A 15,486-nucleotide genomic window follows, 5' to 3' on the forward strand; every position below is an offset into this window, starting at 1 on the left:
CCTTTCAATAAAAACAGCTACTGACTTTTTTAACTTCATAATGAATCAAGAGACTTTCCCTGTAGCTGTTTATCAGGTATAGTTCTTATGTACATCTTTAGGAATCACTTAAGTATACTATCATACCATGTGTAAATAGCAATACTTTGACATTGTCCCTTACCTTTTGTATGCCCCTGATGTCATTTTGTTGTCTGATTGCTCTAGGTAGAAATTCATGGGCTATATTAAATAGATAGGAGCTGCAGTCTCCATTCTAATAGAGTTCTATATTTTAGGAGTAGGAGGATACATGTCAGCATGGAGAGAGTATGTCAGTGATTACATCCTAAAGTGTGTATCCATGGGAGAAGCCACATTATTCATACAAAAGACCATTGTCTTGTATACCCTAATGGGCTTTGAAATCAGTCTGTAGCCAGGCTTCCTGGGGATTACAGAGATCCATCTGTGGTTGTGAGGTCTATGTCTACAGGATAGGAGAGAAAACCTGAATAAGTAATATGGTCTCAAAAGTGAGGAGTTACAAATAAATTTTTATTCATCAGAAATACATTTCAAAAACAGGCTTTTAAAGATAATTACTATAAACAGTGAAAAGCATAAGGAAAAAAAGCAATAACAATAATATATAATATCCAATAACATAACAAGTAACAAAACAGCAAAAAATCAAACAGCAACCAAAACTCTTACAGTAAATTATATGAACCAGAGTTCTCTCACTACACTTTCAGCAACAGGGACTTACAGTCTGTTTCTTCTCTTGGACATGTGGTGGCAAGGCAGTCACCTCAGTTCTCCCCCAAGGGGTATTTTTTGTACAGGAAAGGGAATAAATTCCTGAATTGATTGGCTCACTGGCTAGGTAGTTAGTGCCTATTCAACCTGAGGAGTTCAATTATGTGGTAGAAGACTCATCCAAGGAATTTTGTGGCTGTTGAGGATGGAGCTCATCAGGGGCTTCCTGAAGTGGCAACTCATTCTGCTGGAGGCCCTCTTCCTGGGCTGTGGAAATATCAGCTATTGCTACACTCTCTGCATCCTAGAAGAGGAAGGCAGTTATTAAGACAGAGGCTTGTTGGGAACCTAAATGTCAGCTGTCAGGTTGCTGCCTCCCAACATCTCAACAGGAATGTTATCGTTGATCTTTTAACTGACACCATTGCTGTTATAACTGCAGGCACAGCAAAATATCCAGCAACATTAGCCTATTACATGGGCTGACAAGATGCTACTCATTTTTATCAGGGCACACCAAGAAATGGGCAATTGGAAGAGACCTCACTGGGTTACAGGAGGAAAGGAAAATGCCACATGCCACACAGATCAAAGACAAGGAGAATAACATATTTTTTATTAGTGTTTGAATTTTAACAGTTCAAGTTGCTTCCCACTTGGGAAGTCACATGACCCTAGTGTGACCTCTGTCACAGGACCCAGAACTTACCCAAAGCTCTGCAAAGCAGCCCACGTATCATGAGCAGGTGTAGGAATGCTGCATGATATTGATCTATCATCCTTATTGGTCTTCAGAATAAAGAGGAGTAGACAGGTATACTTGCCATATTTCAGCTTATCTCAAGAGGTTCACAACCCAGAATGTGCATAGCCCTAGCAATGACCAACTACATTCCATGAGGTGGGTGGCTGCTTGGGACTGTGCATTAGAATGGTGCTGTGTGAAAGCAAAGATGGATGCAGTGGGAAAATGTTATCAGTCAGTATAAGCCAGGCTGAGCTGCTTGTACCTACCTGCTGTTGTTGGCCCTGGAGGATGCTGGTCTTGTCCTGTTCATCTTTAACATTCAGGTTCAAGTCAATCAGGTATTGCTGAATGATGGTCCAATCAGCATGTACTTTCTTGTTCTCCTGCTTCAGTGTAACCAGTCTCTTATTCATAATGTTCTTCTGCATCAGGAGCCGGCTGTGCAGGTTGCTAGAGACACAATCTTCATGGTAAGATCCTGCAGGCTCCTCCTCCCATTCCTACGTCAAGGTCCTATTAAACCCAGCAGGACCTAGGCTCCCAGGAATACCTAATGCAATACTTCTCAATACATTCTTGAGAGGTACACAAACAGCAAATAGCAACTTGAGGGAAGAAATAAATGATTGCTGCAGCCCAAACACCAATAAAGTTGCATGTCTCTCCAAAGAACAATGTATCTGAAAGTATCCATGACAGCCCAATGCATTTCAGCAACATCAATTAGTAGGTGGCAGATACCCTCAATGCAGTCAGTAGAATCAAGAGGAGGGCATTGTATCCTTTTGTTAGATCACATTTAGCTCTGCAAAACCATCCCTGAGCACCACAGACCTAGAACTGTACCATAACCCTCTCATGATCTGAATCACTCTTCTAATGAGAGGCTCCTGATGATGCCTGTACAATGTTAGGATGAGTAACAGTCTCTTACAGACTTTGAAACTGACAGGAGAAGTCCCAAGGCACAGTGATGGCTAAAAGGCAGAGGGATAGAAGGAGACCTGCAGACTCTCCAGTCCAGGAACAAAGGAAGTCAGAAATGGCCATTGCACACCTGGTGACCTCCATGAACAGTACTTACCGATAGAAGTTAATCTCTTTCTTGAGATCCTGGAAGGTCTGTTTGGCCTCAATGTTCTCCTTCTCTAAGGTGTGTAGAAATGTCATAATCTCCTTCTCCTTTAACTTTAATTTTTCATATAATGGATTTGGTGTGTAGTATGGCCTGTCCCCAGGATGATAGAACTCTATAAACATGTGCTTTTTTTTAAAACACCTTTTCAGAAACCAAGACACATACACATCTAAGTATTTTATTTATTTATTTATTTATTTATTTATTTATTTATTTATTTATATTTATATTTATTTTTTTTGTACTTTTGAGACAAGGTTTCTCTGTGTAGCCCTGGCTGTCCTGAAACTCACTGTGTAGACAAGGCTGGCCTCAAACTCAGAAATCCATCTGCCACTGCTTTCCAAATGCTGGGAATACAGGTGTGTGCTACCATGGCCTGGCTGAAAATGTGTTTCTTTTTCTTTTTATTCGATATATTTTTTTTATTTACATTTCAAATGATTTCCCCTTTTCTGGCTTACCACTCCTCAAAACTCCCACAAGCCCTCTTCCCTCCCCCTACTCCCTCATCCACCCCTTCCCACTTTACTGTTCTGGTATTGCCCCATACTGCTACTGCTTTCCATAACCAGGGGCCACTCCTCTGTTCTAAGAACACATGAACACAGACTGGGTCTTGTACTCCCAGCACAGGAAGGTCAATTCCTGGATTCTACATGCTGGGATCATTTTCATCTTTGGAAACGTTTTATCCTTTCCCAAGGACAGCATAAGCTATGTATCCAGATGGAGGGTGCCCTGGCTCCCTGTGTTTACTCATTAGCTCTGGAGGGGCAGTCTAGCCCCTTGTGCCCTCAATAGCCTAGGCCACAGGTCGTTGCCAACTAGACACCTGTGATTATATTTTCCCTGTTTTGACATCAGCGACTATAATTCCACGATAACTAACACTTCAGAGGCAGACATTAAACATAATTCTTGAGATGAGACCAGACATAACCAATGCTTTATAATCTGCCCAAGAGGTGCAACTGTTTACATAAATGTCCCCATAAAGAGAAGGAACAGTGCTATTTAAAGTGGGGGCTCCCAGACATCAGGACTCACATCACCTTGAAACTGCATGTAAATCCTCAGTCCAATACACAAACCACAAGATTCCAAAGTGTGGAGGTAAATATAAAGATACAAAAGCACTTGTATGCACACCTGGAAGCAAACAGACTCATAGACTGGCACACACACATTAGGAGAAAAGGACACAGAGCAAGAGAATGAGAAATAAAGACAGAGACAGAACTAGAGAGAACAGAATGAGAATCAGCAGAAATGTATGCAACATTACTGTCTCAGAGTACCCTGGATGTCACAGATCCCTGAATTTAAAAGAGTAGAGATAAATATAAGCATGCAAAAAAATAATTCACAAGAGACACCACAATCATGTGCATACAGACATGCATACACACAGAAACAGATATACACACATGTATACAATGTGTGTACACAAATGTAAGGGAAAAAAGAGACAGAGTAACAGAAAGAGAGAGAGAGTGAATCAGAGACAGAAGCAGAGAGAACACGAGAGATTCAGAAGAAATGCATGCAACATTACTGTCTCAAAGTATAAGTCACTCAGAGAAAGAGGAACAGGCAGAGCCTCAGGCATCTAGTCAAGCACTGAGATGAACAATGTGGGACCAGGCCCCTCCATCTGCATTTAGCAGTTTACAGCACTCAGTCACCTGCCAGTCCAGTACAAACACTCACCACAAACTCTCAGCTCCTAGAACCTCACAAAAGCACCTCCTTTCAAGGGCTTTCCAAAAGCACTCTGGGAACTCACTGTCCATTGCCTCTATCCCTGAATTCTTCACTCAGACCAAAAGTCCCACTTTTGATCTGGAGGAAGCAGAAGAGTCCATTTCCCATCTTACTCCTGACCAAGCTTCAGGTTCTGCCTCTCCTCTAAGAAGTATTTAGGGACATGAAGTTTGACCCAGGAATATTATGAAGATATACCTTGCTATGATCAACCGCCTTAAAAAGACAAGTGTGGCATTGACTCCAGATGAACACCACAGCATTTGGAGCAATGCATACCTCTTGTTCATGGCTCCCTCTGTGACATAGATCAAGCGATCTCTCAGCTTGTTTCTCTCTTGGGTAACGAGATGCAGCTCTCTGGTCAGCCTCTCCTCTTCCTCCTTGGCCTGCTTCTTGCTTAGGACAGTTACAGGGGATGATGTCTGCCTGCCTGCCCCTGTAGGTAAAAGAACACAAGTGAACTTGCATTTGTGGAATGCATAGAGTGTAGACAGTCTACTCTGAGGCCTATAAAGTAGACCACAGGCCTAGAACCCAGTGACACCACAGAGTTTCATCCAGGCTTTAGATGCATCCTCAGTGGATCTCAGTTCTCCCATCACTCTATAGAGTCTAGGAGATGTAAGCAGCCATGTGTGTCCTCTGCCTCCCTATGTATTCTTATGATGCCCATAGAGATGGCTTCTCCTGGCTTATTAACAAATGCACAGAGTGCAACTTGTCCTCAGAATCCTCAGTTCTGTGGCTTCACAAGTCACATGATGAATTCACTATTCACAAATGCTTGAGTGCTGTATGATGTTCAGATCTCCTACCCTGTTACTCTAGGCCCAGGACATGGCCTTAAAATATCCTGCAGGGGAAGAACACACTGATTTATTTCCTCTATTGAAACAACAAGCACTCCAGAAGTGGCCACAGGATGGAATCTCTGCTGGATTTATCAACTCTGATAGGTCTTTGGTTACAGTACAATTATTCCTGCCATCCACAACCAGTGGGAAAGCTAAGGTGGGAACTTTGAGGGAGAGGAAGTCAGAGTAGTTCTGAGAACAAGAGGTTATCAGCAGGGGCCCAAATCTCTCCCTGGTACTATTGTCAGAGAAGCTGAAGCTAGAAGCATGGTAGCGAAGGAAGTGATGCCCTTCCCTAAATTGGTGTAGGTTAGATCCTCTGTGACTCCTGATGCTCTCATTCTGTCCCCAAGTAACAACCACAATACTCAGTGAAAGTGAAGAATTGGAATTTGCTAGAAAGGCCAGCTCGGGCAACCCTGCCAGGAAGCTGAATATCCACTTCCCAGTACTTACTCCACATTCTCCATGACCACCTCCTTTGTCCTTCATTACTCTCAGATGAAAGGCCAGCTTCCTTCCTCCTCTCTCTTGTCTCTCTCCTATCCACATTTGTTCTCCAAAAAAGTTTTCTGAGTCGGGCAAACATGTCTATCAGTGTATCCTCTAGACATTGACTGAGAAACCTCAATGCTCTGCTGTTGCTACAACACTGGTGACATCACAGCTCATGCCAAGAACTCTCCGGAAGATTATAGAATGTTCAAGAAGGGACTGCTGATGTCATGGGTTATATACAGCCTTAGCTCCCTGCTAATATTCTCCTTGTACTGAACAGAAAGCTGAGGTGCTCTTTCCTGAAGACTCTCCTGGGGCATAGCCACTGAGCTCATCTTCCTTCCAAGGCCATGGTTTACTCTGGACTTAATTGCCATCACCTCAGTAATCCCTGTGTTTCTAACTGAGGGTTTCCTTTTCAAACCCTTCTCAGAAATATCTCATCCTATCTCAAATTTTCCTCAGTCAGCAATATGAACCTTTAAAATGTACTGAGAAATAACTCCAGTTCTTAAGTGCAATCAAAAGTTCTCCTGTCTTTGGTACAGGTGCATGAAAGTACATCCAGGCAGAGCCTGCAGGGCAGGTTAATATGTGGATGTGTGTTAGGGGCTACACTCATGATATCTTGTGCTTAGCTTTTTTAAAGCTGCCCCAAGATGACTTCACAGAGAGAGAGACAGGATAGAGTCAGTGAGTGAGAGAGAGAGAGACAGAGAGAGAGAGAGAGAGAGAGAGAGAGAGAGAGAGAGAGAGAGAGAAGAGAGAGAGACAGAGAGACAGAGAGAAACAGAGAGACAGAGACAGAGAGACAGAGAGACAGAGACAGAGAGAGAGACAGAGACAGAGAAAGATAGAGTGTTGCAGTCCTCATGGTTCTGGCAAGAGTCTGGAGATCAGTTGACAGAGGAAAGTAAAATATTGGAGCCACCAATGGAAAGGCCCTCAGGCAGAGTATGAGAGTCTCATTTCTGCACCAGTGTCACCAAAGGAGGATTGCTTATAGCCCTCTATAATCTATAAAATGAGATTATGTCAGAACAAAATAAAATAGTCAAAATTGGTAAGGGTGTATGAAAATAAAATAGATGTATGTTAGTGCACAGAGCAAGGTCCTAACATCTTGTGCTTGGGTTCATGATTGGCCCCACAAGCCAGAAAAACACCTCTTTCAAATAAATAAGGATGGATTAATGAATGTAGACCATAATACTGATTGAACAGGACCACATATCAGATTTTGGGAGCTGAGCCATGGCTACAAACATCTATATTCATCAACTTCTAAAGCAAAAAACAAAAACAAACAAACAAACAAATAGAAAACCCAAATTACATGTAGCTTCTATGAAGTTGTAGGAAGTGTCCAGTGCTCATTTCTGATTAGGTCATTTTAGATATAAGAATGTATATTGACCATTAATTTGATGGGTCCTATGTAAATTTTGTTGAACATGATAAGTTTAACAAATATCATAAAGAACATAAGAGTATGTGTCAACACGACCTTCCTCTGGGACAAGTTACTTTTCTGTGTCAGTGATTTGGCAGGCACATTATAGCAGTAATCGAACTAGGGAGCTGACATAGAACAAAATGTCTGTAGCTGCACTGTTGGGTACACACGTCAACATTAGAAAACCCAGGTCTCTGTCAGTGACTAGTCGTGTCCTACCATTCCTAGGAGCCCCACTTGTAAGCCTAACAACAGTAAAGTGGAAGCAGGATTATCTGAGGTGAAGGTTAGCCTGGGACGCCAGGTAGAGGATGAAATGGAATTTTTTCTTTAATTTTTTTATTCGATATAATTTATTTACATTTCAAATGATTTCCCCTTTTCTAGCCCCCCACTCCCCGAAAGTCCCCTAAGCCCCCTTCTCTTCCCCTGTCCTCCGACTCACCCCTTCCCACTTCCCCATTCTGGTTTTGCCGAATACTGTTTCACTGAGTCTTTCCAGAACCAGGGGCCACTCCTCCTTTCTTCTTGTACCTCATTTGATGTGTAGATTATGTTTTGGGTATTCCAGTTTTCTCGGTTAATAACCACTTATTAGTGAGTGCATACCATGATTCACCCTTTGAGTCTGGGTTACCTCACTTAGTATGATGTTCTCTAGCTCCATCCATTTGCCTAAGAATTTCATGAATTTATTGTTTCTAATGACTGAATAGTACTCCATTGTGTAGATATACCACATTTTTTGCATCCACTCTTCTGTTGAGGGATACTTGGGTTCTTTCCAGTATCTGGCAATTATAAATAGGGCTGCTATGAACATAGTAGAGCATGTATCCTTATTGCATGGTGGGGAATCCATTGGGTATATGCCCAGGAGTGGTATAGCAGGATCTTCTGGAAGTGAGGTGCCCAGTTTTCGGAGGAACCGCCAGACTGATTTCCAGAGTGGTTGTACCAATTTGCAACCCCACCAGCAGTGGAGGAGTGTTCCTCTTTCTCCACACCCTCTGCAACACCTGCTGTCTCCTGAATTTTTAATCTTAGCCATTCTGACTGGTGTAAGATGAAATCTTAGGGTTGTTTTGATTTGCATTTCCCTAATGACTAATGAAGTTGAGCATTTTTTAAGATGCTTCTCCGCCATCCAAAGTTCTTCAGGTGAAATGGAATTTTTAAGACTCAGTTTCAGAGAAAACACTGAAACACACCCTCCATTCAAGGTCTCACCTACCAATCTTTGTCTATTTTAATGAATTTACCATTTTCTCTCTGCAAGTGTTTCTAGCTGGGAAGATGGAGAAGGGGAAATGTTCTTTCTTTCCTAAGGAATTTTTTCTCTCTTTCCCTGGGTTCACATTAAGAAATGAAGAAGGTTTATGGGAAATATGGGGAGGGGAGATCTGGGAGAGGGGAAATCATTTGGAATGTAAACAAAGAACATAGAAAATAAAAAATATTTTAAAAAAAGAAATAATGAGAGTGGGTATCACCATCTGGACAACTGAGTATTATCCACTGCTGCTAGCATGATACAGTGCCAGTTACAATCTCTAGCTTTCCTGAGTGCCACTGCCACATCACCACATATCAAGTGCTGAGGCCAAAACCCAGTGAACTTTTCGAGGGACTTGACAGACACCATCAGAGATACTACACTTCCTGGCCCTGAGAGTAAATCAAGCAGACACAATGTGAACTCAGTGGGATATTTAACCATACATGTTTGCCCCACTCCCACATTTCTGCATTCAATCCAGGGCAGAGTTCATGCACCTCTCTCCTAACTTTATCTTGATATACTTCCCTAGTGCCCACATATTTTATAGATTTGGGTGTAGTCAAGCAATTGCTGCCCTCAGTAAGATGTGAAGAGTATGAATGTCAAGTGGTCACGCTGTATTTGCTTCTACATGTACATTGTTGAAAATGGAGCATAAGTGAGGAGTGGGACACCAGCACTGGTTCCTGGCCTTTGTGTGCCTACACTGGTTTACAGGGAAGTTGGAAGGACAGTTTGGGATCCCCTGCAGGGACAGAGTGAGGTGCAATTGTCACTGAGAAGGCTGAGCAACACTGCTCAGGCCCCTCCTTTCAGGTAACAAACACCTTTTCTGTTCTACTTCTAAGGAGCTCCTTTTGAGGCCACAGAACTTGTCTAAACATGGTAAGGTCATGCAGAAATTTTTCATAAGGATACATTTTTTTCTGATAATTTTTTGTGCCATAGCATAACTGTAGCAAATTTGTCACTTGCTAGCCATCTATTTCATACTGTTGTTGTAACATGCCTACATGACCATGTAAAACAAAAGAAAAAAATCTTGATTCAGACCAGGGTCATTCTGTCCATGTTCTGTGTTATGTACTGCATGTTGTGAGGATTTTAATCAGGAAATTTCACATCTATATCCTTCACCTAGTACCCATCAAATTCAAGGTCAATATGCATTATTATGTCTAAAATGGCTTGAGTCAGGGCCCTTAGCTTGTATGATGGTGCTCCCCCACCCCTGCACCTTCTCCTCCCCTACTGCTTCAGCACTCCACTCCACTGGGGCATCAATCTTCCATGGGACTAAGGGCCTCCTACATGTTGAGGCAAGGCCATTCCATGCTGCAATGTCTCCTGCTCAGATTTGAGCTGTTGCCCTCATTGGTCCATCGTAGGGTGTGTATTCATCAAACCATCCGTGTTTAACTTAATTCAGTGTTCCTGTGGTTTGTTGGGTGACCCCTGGACACGAACGCTTCCCTTCAGCAGCCCCTGGGACAATGAGCCAAGATCAGGAATGGTGATATCTTGGCCTAAAATATGTGACAAAAGGAATTGATAATTTATCCCTTCTGATAAGGATTAGGAGTCTCTTTGGTGCTCTTTATGTCCTTGTTGGTCATGTGCAACAGCTTCAAGAGTCCAGTTTTGGTTTTCTTTAGGATCATGGTGTTCCCATCATGATTTCTATAGCAGATAGAACATTGTTTACTTATGTTGCAGTGTATTCATTATCGTTGTAAACCCCAAGATTGTGTTATTTACAGAATACATTTTGTATCGTGTAGCTCAGACCTAGCATAGATTTTTAATCTAAGAGCTTTCTGTTTACTGTAAACAAGTACTTTATTGTCCTTTGGCTTAGCCCAAGTACACACCTTTATTGCAAGGCAAAAGAATGTCAACTCCAGGGCAAGAGGCAGATCAAGGAACCAGTTGAAATGGAATCAATATAACTAAACAAAAGGAAGGTATTTAGGTTGAAAGATATTTAAAACAGTGTGGAGAGGGATGAAGAATGCTTTCCTTCTGGGAGGTCAGTAGAAAAGTCAGCTGAGGGCTTTCCCTGCCTCTCTGACCTGGCAGGTTTTCACTCCAGCATCTGGCTCCTGAATCTTCATTGTTAAATTTAAATGGCTAGCATATGTGTATTGTTTTAAATGTATTTATTAATCATTCCATTGAATAAATCTCAAATGATATACCACTTCCTGGTTATGCCTCCAACAACCCCTCAAACCACATCTTCCCTTTCCCCCTCCCCTTTGCCTGTATGAGGGCCTCCACCACTCCCCCTTTCCTGCCTTACAGATTGAGCATTCTACTACCCTGGGGCATCAATCCTCCATATAAAGCCAGACACTCTGAAGCTAATAGAAAAGAAACTCGGGAAGACCCTTGAGGACATCGGTACAGGAGGAAAGTTCCTGAACAGAACACCAATAGCTTATGCTCTAAGATCAAGAATTTACAAATGTCTTCATCTTAGATTACAAATTTACCTCATAAAATTACAAAGTTTCTGTAATGCAAAGGACACCATCAAAAGGACAAATTGGCAACCAACAAATTGGGAAAAGATCTTCACCAACTCTACATCAGATAGAGGGCTAATATCCAATATATACAAAGAACTCAAGAAGTTAGACCCTAGAAAACCAAATAACCCTATTAAAAATGGGGTACAGAGTTAAACAAAAAATTCTCACCTGAAGAACTTCGGATGGCAGAGAAACTCAACTTCACTAGTCATCAGGGAAATGCAAATCAAAGCAACCCTGAGATTTCACCTTACACCAGTCAGAATAGCTATGATTAAAAACTCAGGAGAGAGCAGATGTTGGTGAGGATGTGGAGAAAGAGGAACAGTCCTCCACTGCTGGTGGGGTTGCAAATTAGTACAACCACTCTGGAAATCAATCTGGCAGTCCCTCAGAAAACTGGGCATGTCACTTCTGAAAGATCCTGCTATACCACTCCTGGGCATATACCCAGAGGATTCCCCAGCATGTAATAAGGATATATGTTCCACTATGTTCATAGCAGTCCTATTTATAATAGCCAGAAGGGGGCTTATGTGACTTTCGGGGAGTGGGGAAACAGAAGAGAGGAAATCATTTGAAATGTAAATCAAAATATATCGAATAAAATTAAAAAAAAGAAAAAAAGAACTACAGGCAAAAAAAAAAAAATCCTCCACAGGTCTCAGGTCCTCTCCTCCCATTTCGGTCAGGCAGGGCCATCCTCTGCTACAATGTATCTGGAGCTAAAGATCCCTCCCTGTACACTCCTCTGTTTATGGTCTACTCACTGGGAACATTGGGTGATCCTGGCAATAGATACTGTTCTTCCAGTGATGTTGCAATTCCCCTTGACCCTTCAGCTTTTCCCCTAACTTCCCCACCAGTTTTCCAGACCTCAGTCTAATGGGTGGCACCAAGGGTAAGTTGCCTGCTGGACTTCCCTAAGAACCTTCACAAGAGCTTCCTGTCTGCAAACATATTTTGACCACACCATCAGTGTCTGGTTTGGTGTCTGCAATTATGATGGATCCCCATGTAGGGCAGCCCCTGGATGTCCCTTCCTTCTGTCTCTGCTCCATTTGTTGTCCCTGTTCTTCCTTTGCTGAGGAATATTTATGGGTTAAAATTTCAAAATGAGTGTGTGGCATCATCCCTTTAAGGAGGGGGGTCACAGGGTTGTTTAAGTGTGTGGAGGTGTATCTATCCCATGGAGGTGGTCTCTACAGGTTCTATTTTCCCCTTCTCTGCACATATGGGCTAAAGTCCTCCCCCTTGGGTCCTGGGAACCTCACGTTTCCCTGGTGTCTGTGTTCCTCACGTGGCTAACCCAGTTCCTCATCCCCCCTGCTACATAATTTTGTTCCATTTCCAGACCCTCTTTACTTCTCTCCTATCCTCTCCAGTACCTAATACTGCCACTTATTTCCTCCCTCACCTCTCTCTCCCAGGTCTCCTCTACCTCCACCTCCCACCATCATCCTGTTACCCCCTCAATGCAGGACTGAAGCACCCATGCTCTGGTCTCCCTTCCTTCTAAGATTCATAGTGTCTGTGGGGTGTATCATGGACATTGTGAACTTTAGGACAAATATCAACGTTTTAGTAAACACATACCATGTGTGTTCCTTTGTGTGGGTTACCTCACTCCAGATATTTTCTAGATCGTCCATTTGCCTACAAATTGTATGATGTCATTGGCTTTTTCATTGCTTAGTAGTACTCCATTCTGTAACTGTACATTCTGTATCCATTCTTCCATAGAGGGACATTTCTTTCTGGCTTCTGGGTTCTTTCTGGCTTCTGATTATTATCAATAAGGCTGCTATCAACACAGTGGAATATGTGTCCAAATTATATGTCAGAACATTTTTGGATATATGGCCAGAAGTGATATAGCTGGGTCTTCAGGTAAAACCATTTCCAATTTTCATTGGAACCACCAGATTGATTTCTTGTTATTCAGAAGTGGAATCCACTGTCACCTTTGGAAGCATCCTTGTGATTTAAGAAGCATATGTATGCTGCTCAGGAGAAACTAGTGGGAAAGGTTACTAGGATGTGCAATACTAGAAACACATGTTAGTTGACCTTAAGCTGTGCACATGATCACACCTCTGTGCATCAGGCTTTTATCTGAGAGCTTCTTTCTCTGACAGCTCTTGAACTATTCTATTGGAGACATGCATCTCTGACTCGGACCCTCAGATGCACACCCCAGGATGCCAGGGTGTTACAGTCCACATCTGTCGATGGCCTTCATCCTCCCTGGAAGCCTGTCCTAAAGGAAATGGGATCACACTTCACCAGGGGGATTTGGAACAGGAGCAACTTCCTGACTGATAGTTTCCTCCCATAGAATCTTTAAAATAGATTTGCTTCGTATATGTCAGTTTTTTTCTTTTCCCTGAATGAAAATACATAGGATACATTTTTTTCAAGACTCACTTTGTGAATTTATATTTTTGTGTTGTTAACAGGAGACAGTTTTTTACATATTCTAATTAGAGACATCTTAGAATGCTTCAATTTTCCCCCCTAACAATTTAGCATACAGCAATGTCTTGCCCTTATCTCTTAAAGGACCCAAAAGTGCTTTAGCAAACTGAAGGAATAAATGAGGAATATTATGTTTATGGGACAACAAATTATTGACCATAAATAATATATTCTCATCATTATCTATTTGAGACAAACCCTGAAGGGCCCAGAATTGAATTTGAAAAGCTAGTCTTCACCTTCCTCTCCGCCCCTCAGCTGGCCAGGCGAGTGAAAGCCTCTGGGCAGCAGGGGTGAAGGTGGACACAGCCTGAGGGAGAGGCGGGGAGGGCAGAGTGTGGTCAGGGAGGGCCGTGCCAGCTGAGGGGTGTCCATGGCTTGAGTCCCCCAGTGTGGCACGGCCGAGGCCTGAGGAAGGCCATGTCTGGGTGGTGCAGACCCTCAGTCACTGCTTGCTGCCCTTAGAGGCCTTAGACTGGTAGCGCAGGGCAGGCACAGTGCATGACTCAGAGCGCCAGGCCAGGTGGCACAGCTGAGCAGCTGAGATGTCAATGCTGAGCTGTGGCGGCTGGTCAGCATCCTGCTGCTGGGTGCAGGCTAGAGCGGCAAGTCGACCTTTCTCAAGCAGATGTGTATCAACCATGGCCCGGAGTTTGAACAGAAGGCACTCCTGGAGTTCCTCTACACCATCCATCTTCAACAACTTCCTTAAGATTACTTTGATCTCTGCAGTTCCCTAACTGAGGCTTTCCTCTCAGAAGATTCTAGCTGTGGTCCTGAGACTCGAGACCCTCATGCCAGAACAGACAAGGCAGTATGCACTGGCTGCAAACTTAATGGCGAAGCCCAAGGGTGCTTGTAGACCCTCGGGACAAGCTCAGCATTCCCTGGCAGCACTCCGAGAAGGAGAAGCAGGGATGTTTCTGATGGCCTTGAGAACAAGGCAGGCCTGCCTGTGGAGCCCGCCACCTTCCAGCTCCATGTGCCAGTGCTGCGTGCACTCTGGAGAGACTCGGGGATCAGGGAAGCCTTCAGCCGCAGAAGCGAGTTACAGCTGGGTGAATCAGTGAAGTACTTCCTGGATAACTTAGATTGGATTGGCCAGTTCATGTTGGGCTCCTTCTATAACACCCACTTTCCTTTTAGACACAGGGTCCCACATTGGAGCTGTAGCCTGCCATTTTAGCTAGATTGTCTGGCCAGTGAGCCCTTGGCATCCAATGTGTCTTTTTTTCCTTGGAGCTGTCATCATCATCATGGGTGCCATCTTAAATCCGTGCCTGTTTTAAAAATTACTCTGCCTTCTCTTGTCAGAAACTATATCTCAATAATTTTGCTGCTTCCTATTTGTTCTTTAGCAAACAGGATACTTAGCGTTGTGTTACTGTTGGGTTTGATATTGATGTTGCTTCATGTATCTATGGTGGGTTGCTTTTAGCGTGTGTGTGTGTGTGTGTGTGTGTGTGTGTGTGTTTTGAGTGCATGTATGTGTGTCCCTGTGAGCATTTGCCACATGTGTTCAGTTGTACATGGAGTTCAGAGGAGGGCATCAGGCTCCTCAGAGCTGGACTTCATTGTGAGACAGCCATCTGTCTGCTGGGAATTGAACTCAGGTCCTTTTTATTTGATGGGTCCCATGCAAAGGTTTTTAGAACATTATAAAGTTAACAAACATCATACAGAGCACAACAGGATGAGATCACCATGACCTTGCTCTGAGTCAAGTTACTTTTTCTGTGTCAATTATTGCATATTTCAGCAACAATCTGAAATAGGGGGCTGACATGGAACAAAATGGCTGTAGCTATACTGGTGGGTACAGGCCTCAGCATTAGAAAACCCAGGTGTCTTTCAGTGACTAGTGATGACCTAAGAGTCCTAGGAGGCCGTCATGTAAGCTTAGCCACATGATATATTTTCCAGATTCATTCTTGAGATACTTGAAAATCTTATCCTATAGGTCTTTCATTGCTTGCTTAGACATACA

At 43.0% G+C, this 15,486-nt stretch overlaps 1 protein-coding gene and 1 pseudogene across 1 annotated transcript; one reads left to right on the forward strand and one right to left on the reverse strand.

Annotated features, from left to right (window-relative positions):
• Positions 1–901: 901 nt before the first annotated feature.
• LOC127677279 (disks large homolog 5-like) lies at positions 902–6,126 on the reverse strand. The gene is made up of 6 exons (XM_052172385.1): positions 6,109–6,126; positions 5,708–5,903; positions 4,674–4,833; positions 2,574–2,717; positions 1,756–1,939; positions 902–1,045 (listed from the first exon to the last, which is right to left on the reverse strand). Exons 1-6 carry the CDS (start codon positions 6,124–6,126, stop codon positions 902–904), a joined length of 846 nt encoding a protein of 281 aa, XP_052028345.1.
• A 3,008-nt stretch (positions 6,127–9,134) lies between these two features.
• On the forward strand, positions 9,135–14,685 carry LOC127677280 (guanine nucleotide-binding protein subunit alpha-12-like; annotated as a pseudogene).
• Positions 14,686–15,486: the final 801 nt, after the last annotated feature.

Source organism: Apodemus sylvaticus, chromosome 2, assembly GCF_947179515.1.
Source record: "Apodemus sylvaticus chromosome 2, mApoSyl1.1, whole genome shotgun sequence".
Taxonomy (NCBI): domain Eukaryota; kingdom Metazoa; phylum Chordata; class Mammalia; order Rodentia; family Muridae; genus Apodemus; species Apodemus sylvaticus.

What these genes read in the sequence shown, in the direction of transcription:
- LOC127677279 (XM_052172385.1), bottom strand. An exon ending in GAGGGAGCCATGAACAAGAG is followed by an intron (nt 2,718 to 4,673) that starts GTATGCATTGCT and finishes TCCTGGGGACAG; the next exon opens with GCCATACTACACACCAAATC. An exon ending in AAAGAGATTAACTTCTATCG is followed by an intron (nt 1,940 to 2,573) that starts GTAAGTACTGTT and finishes TTGTGTCTCTAG; the next exon opens with CAACCTGCACAGCCGGCTCC.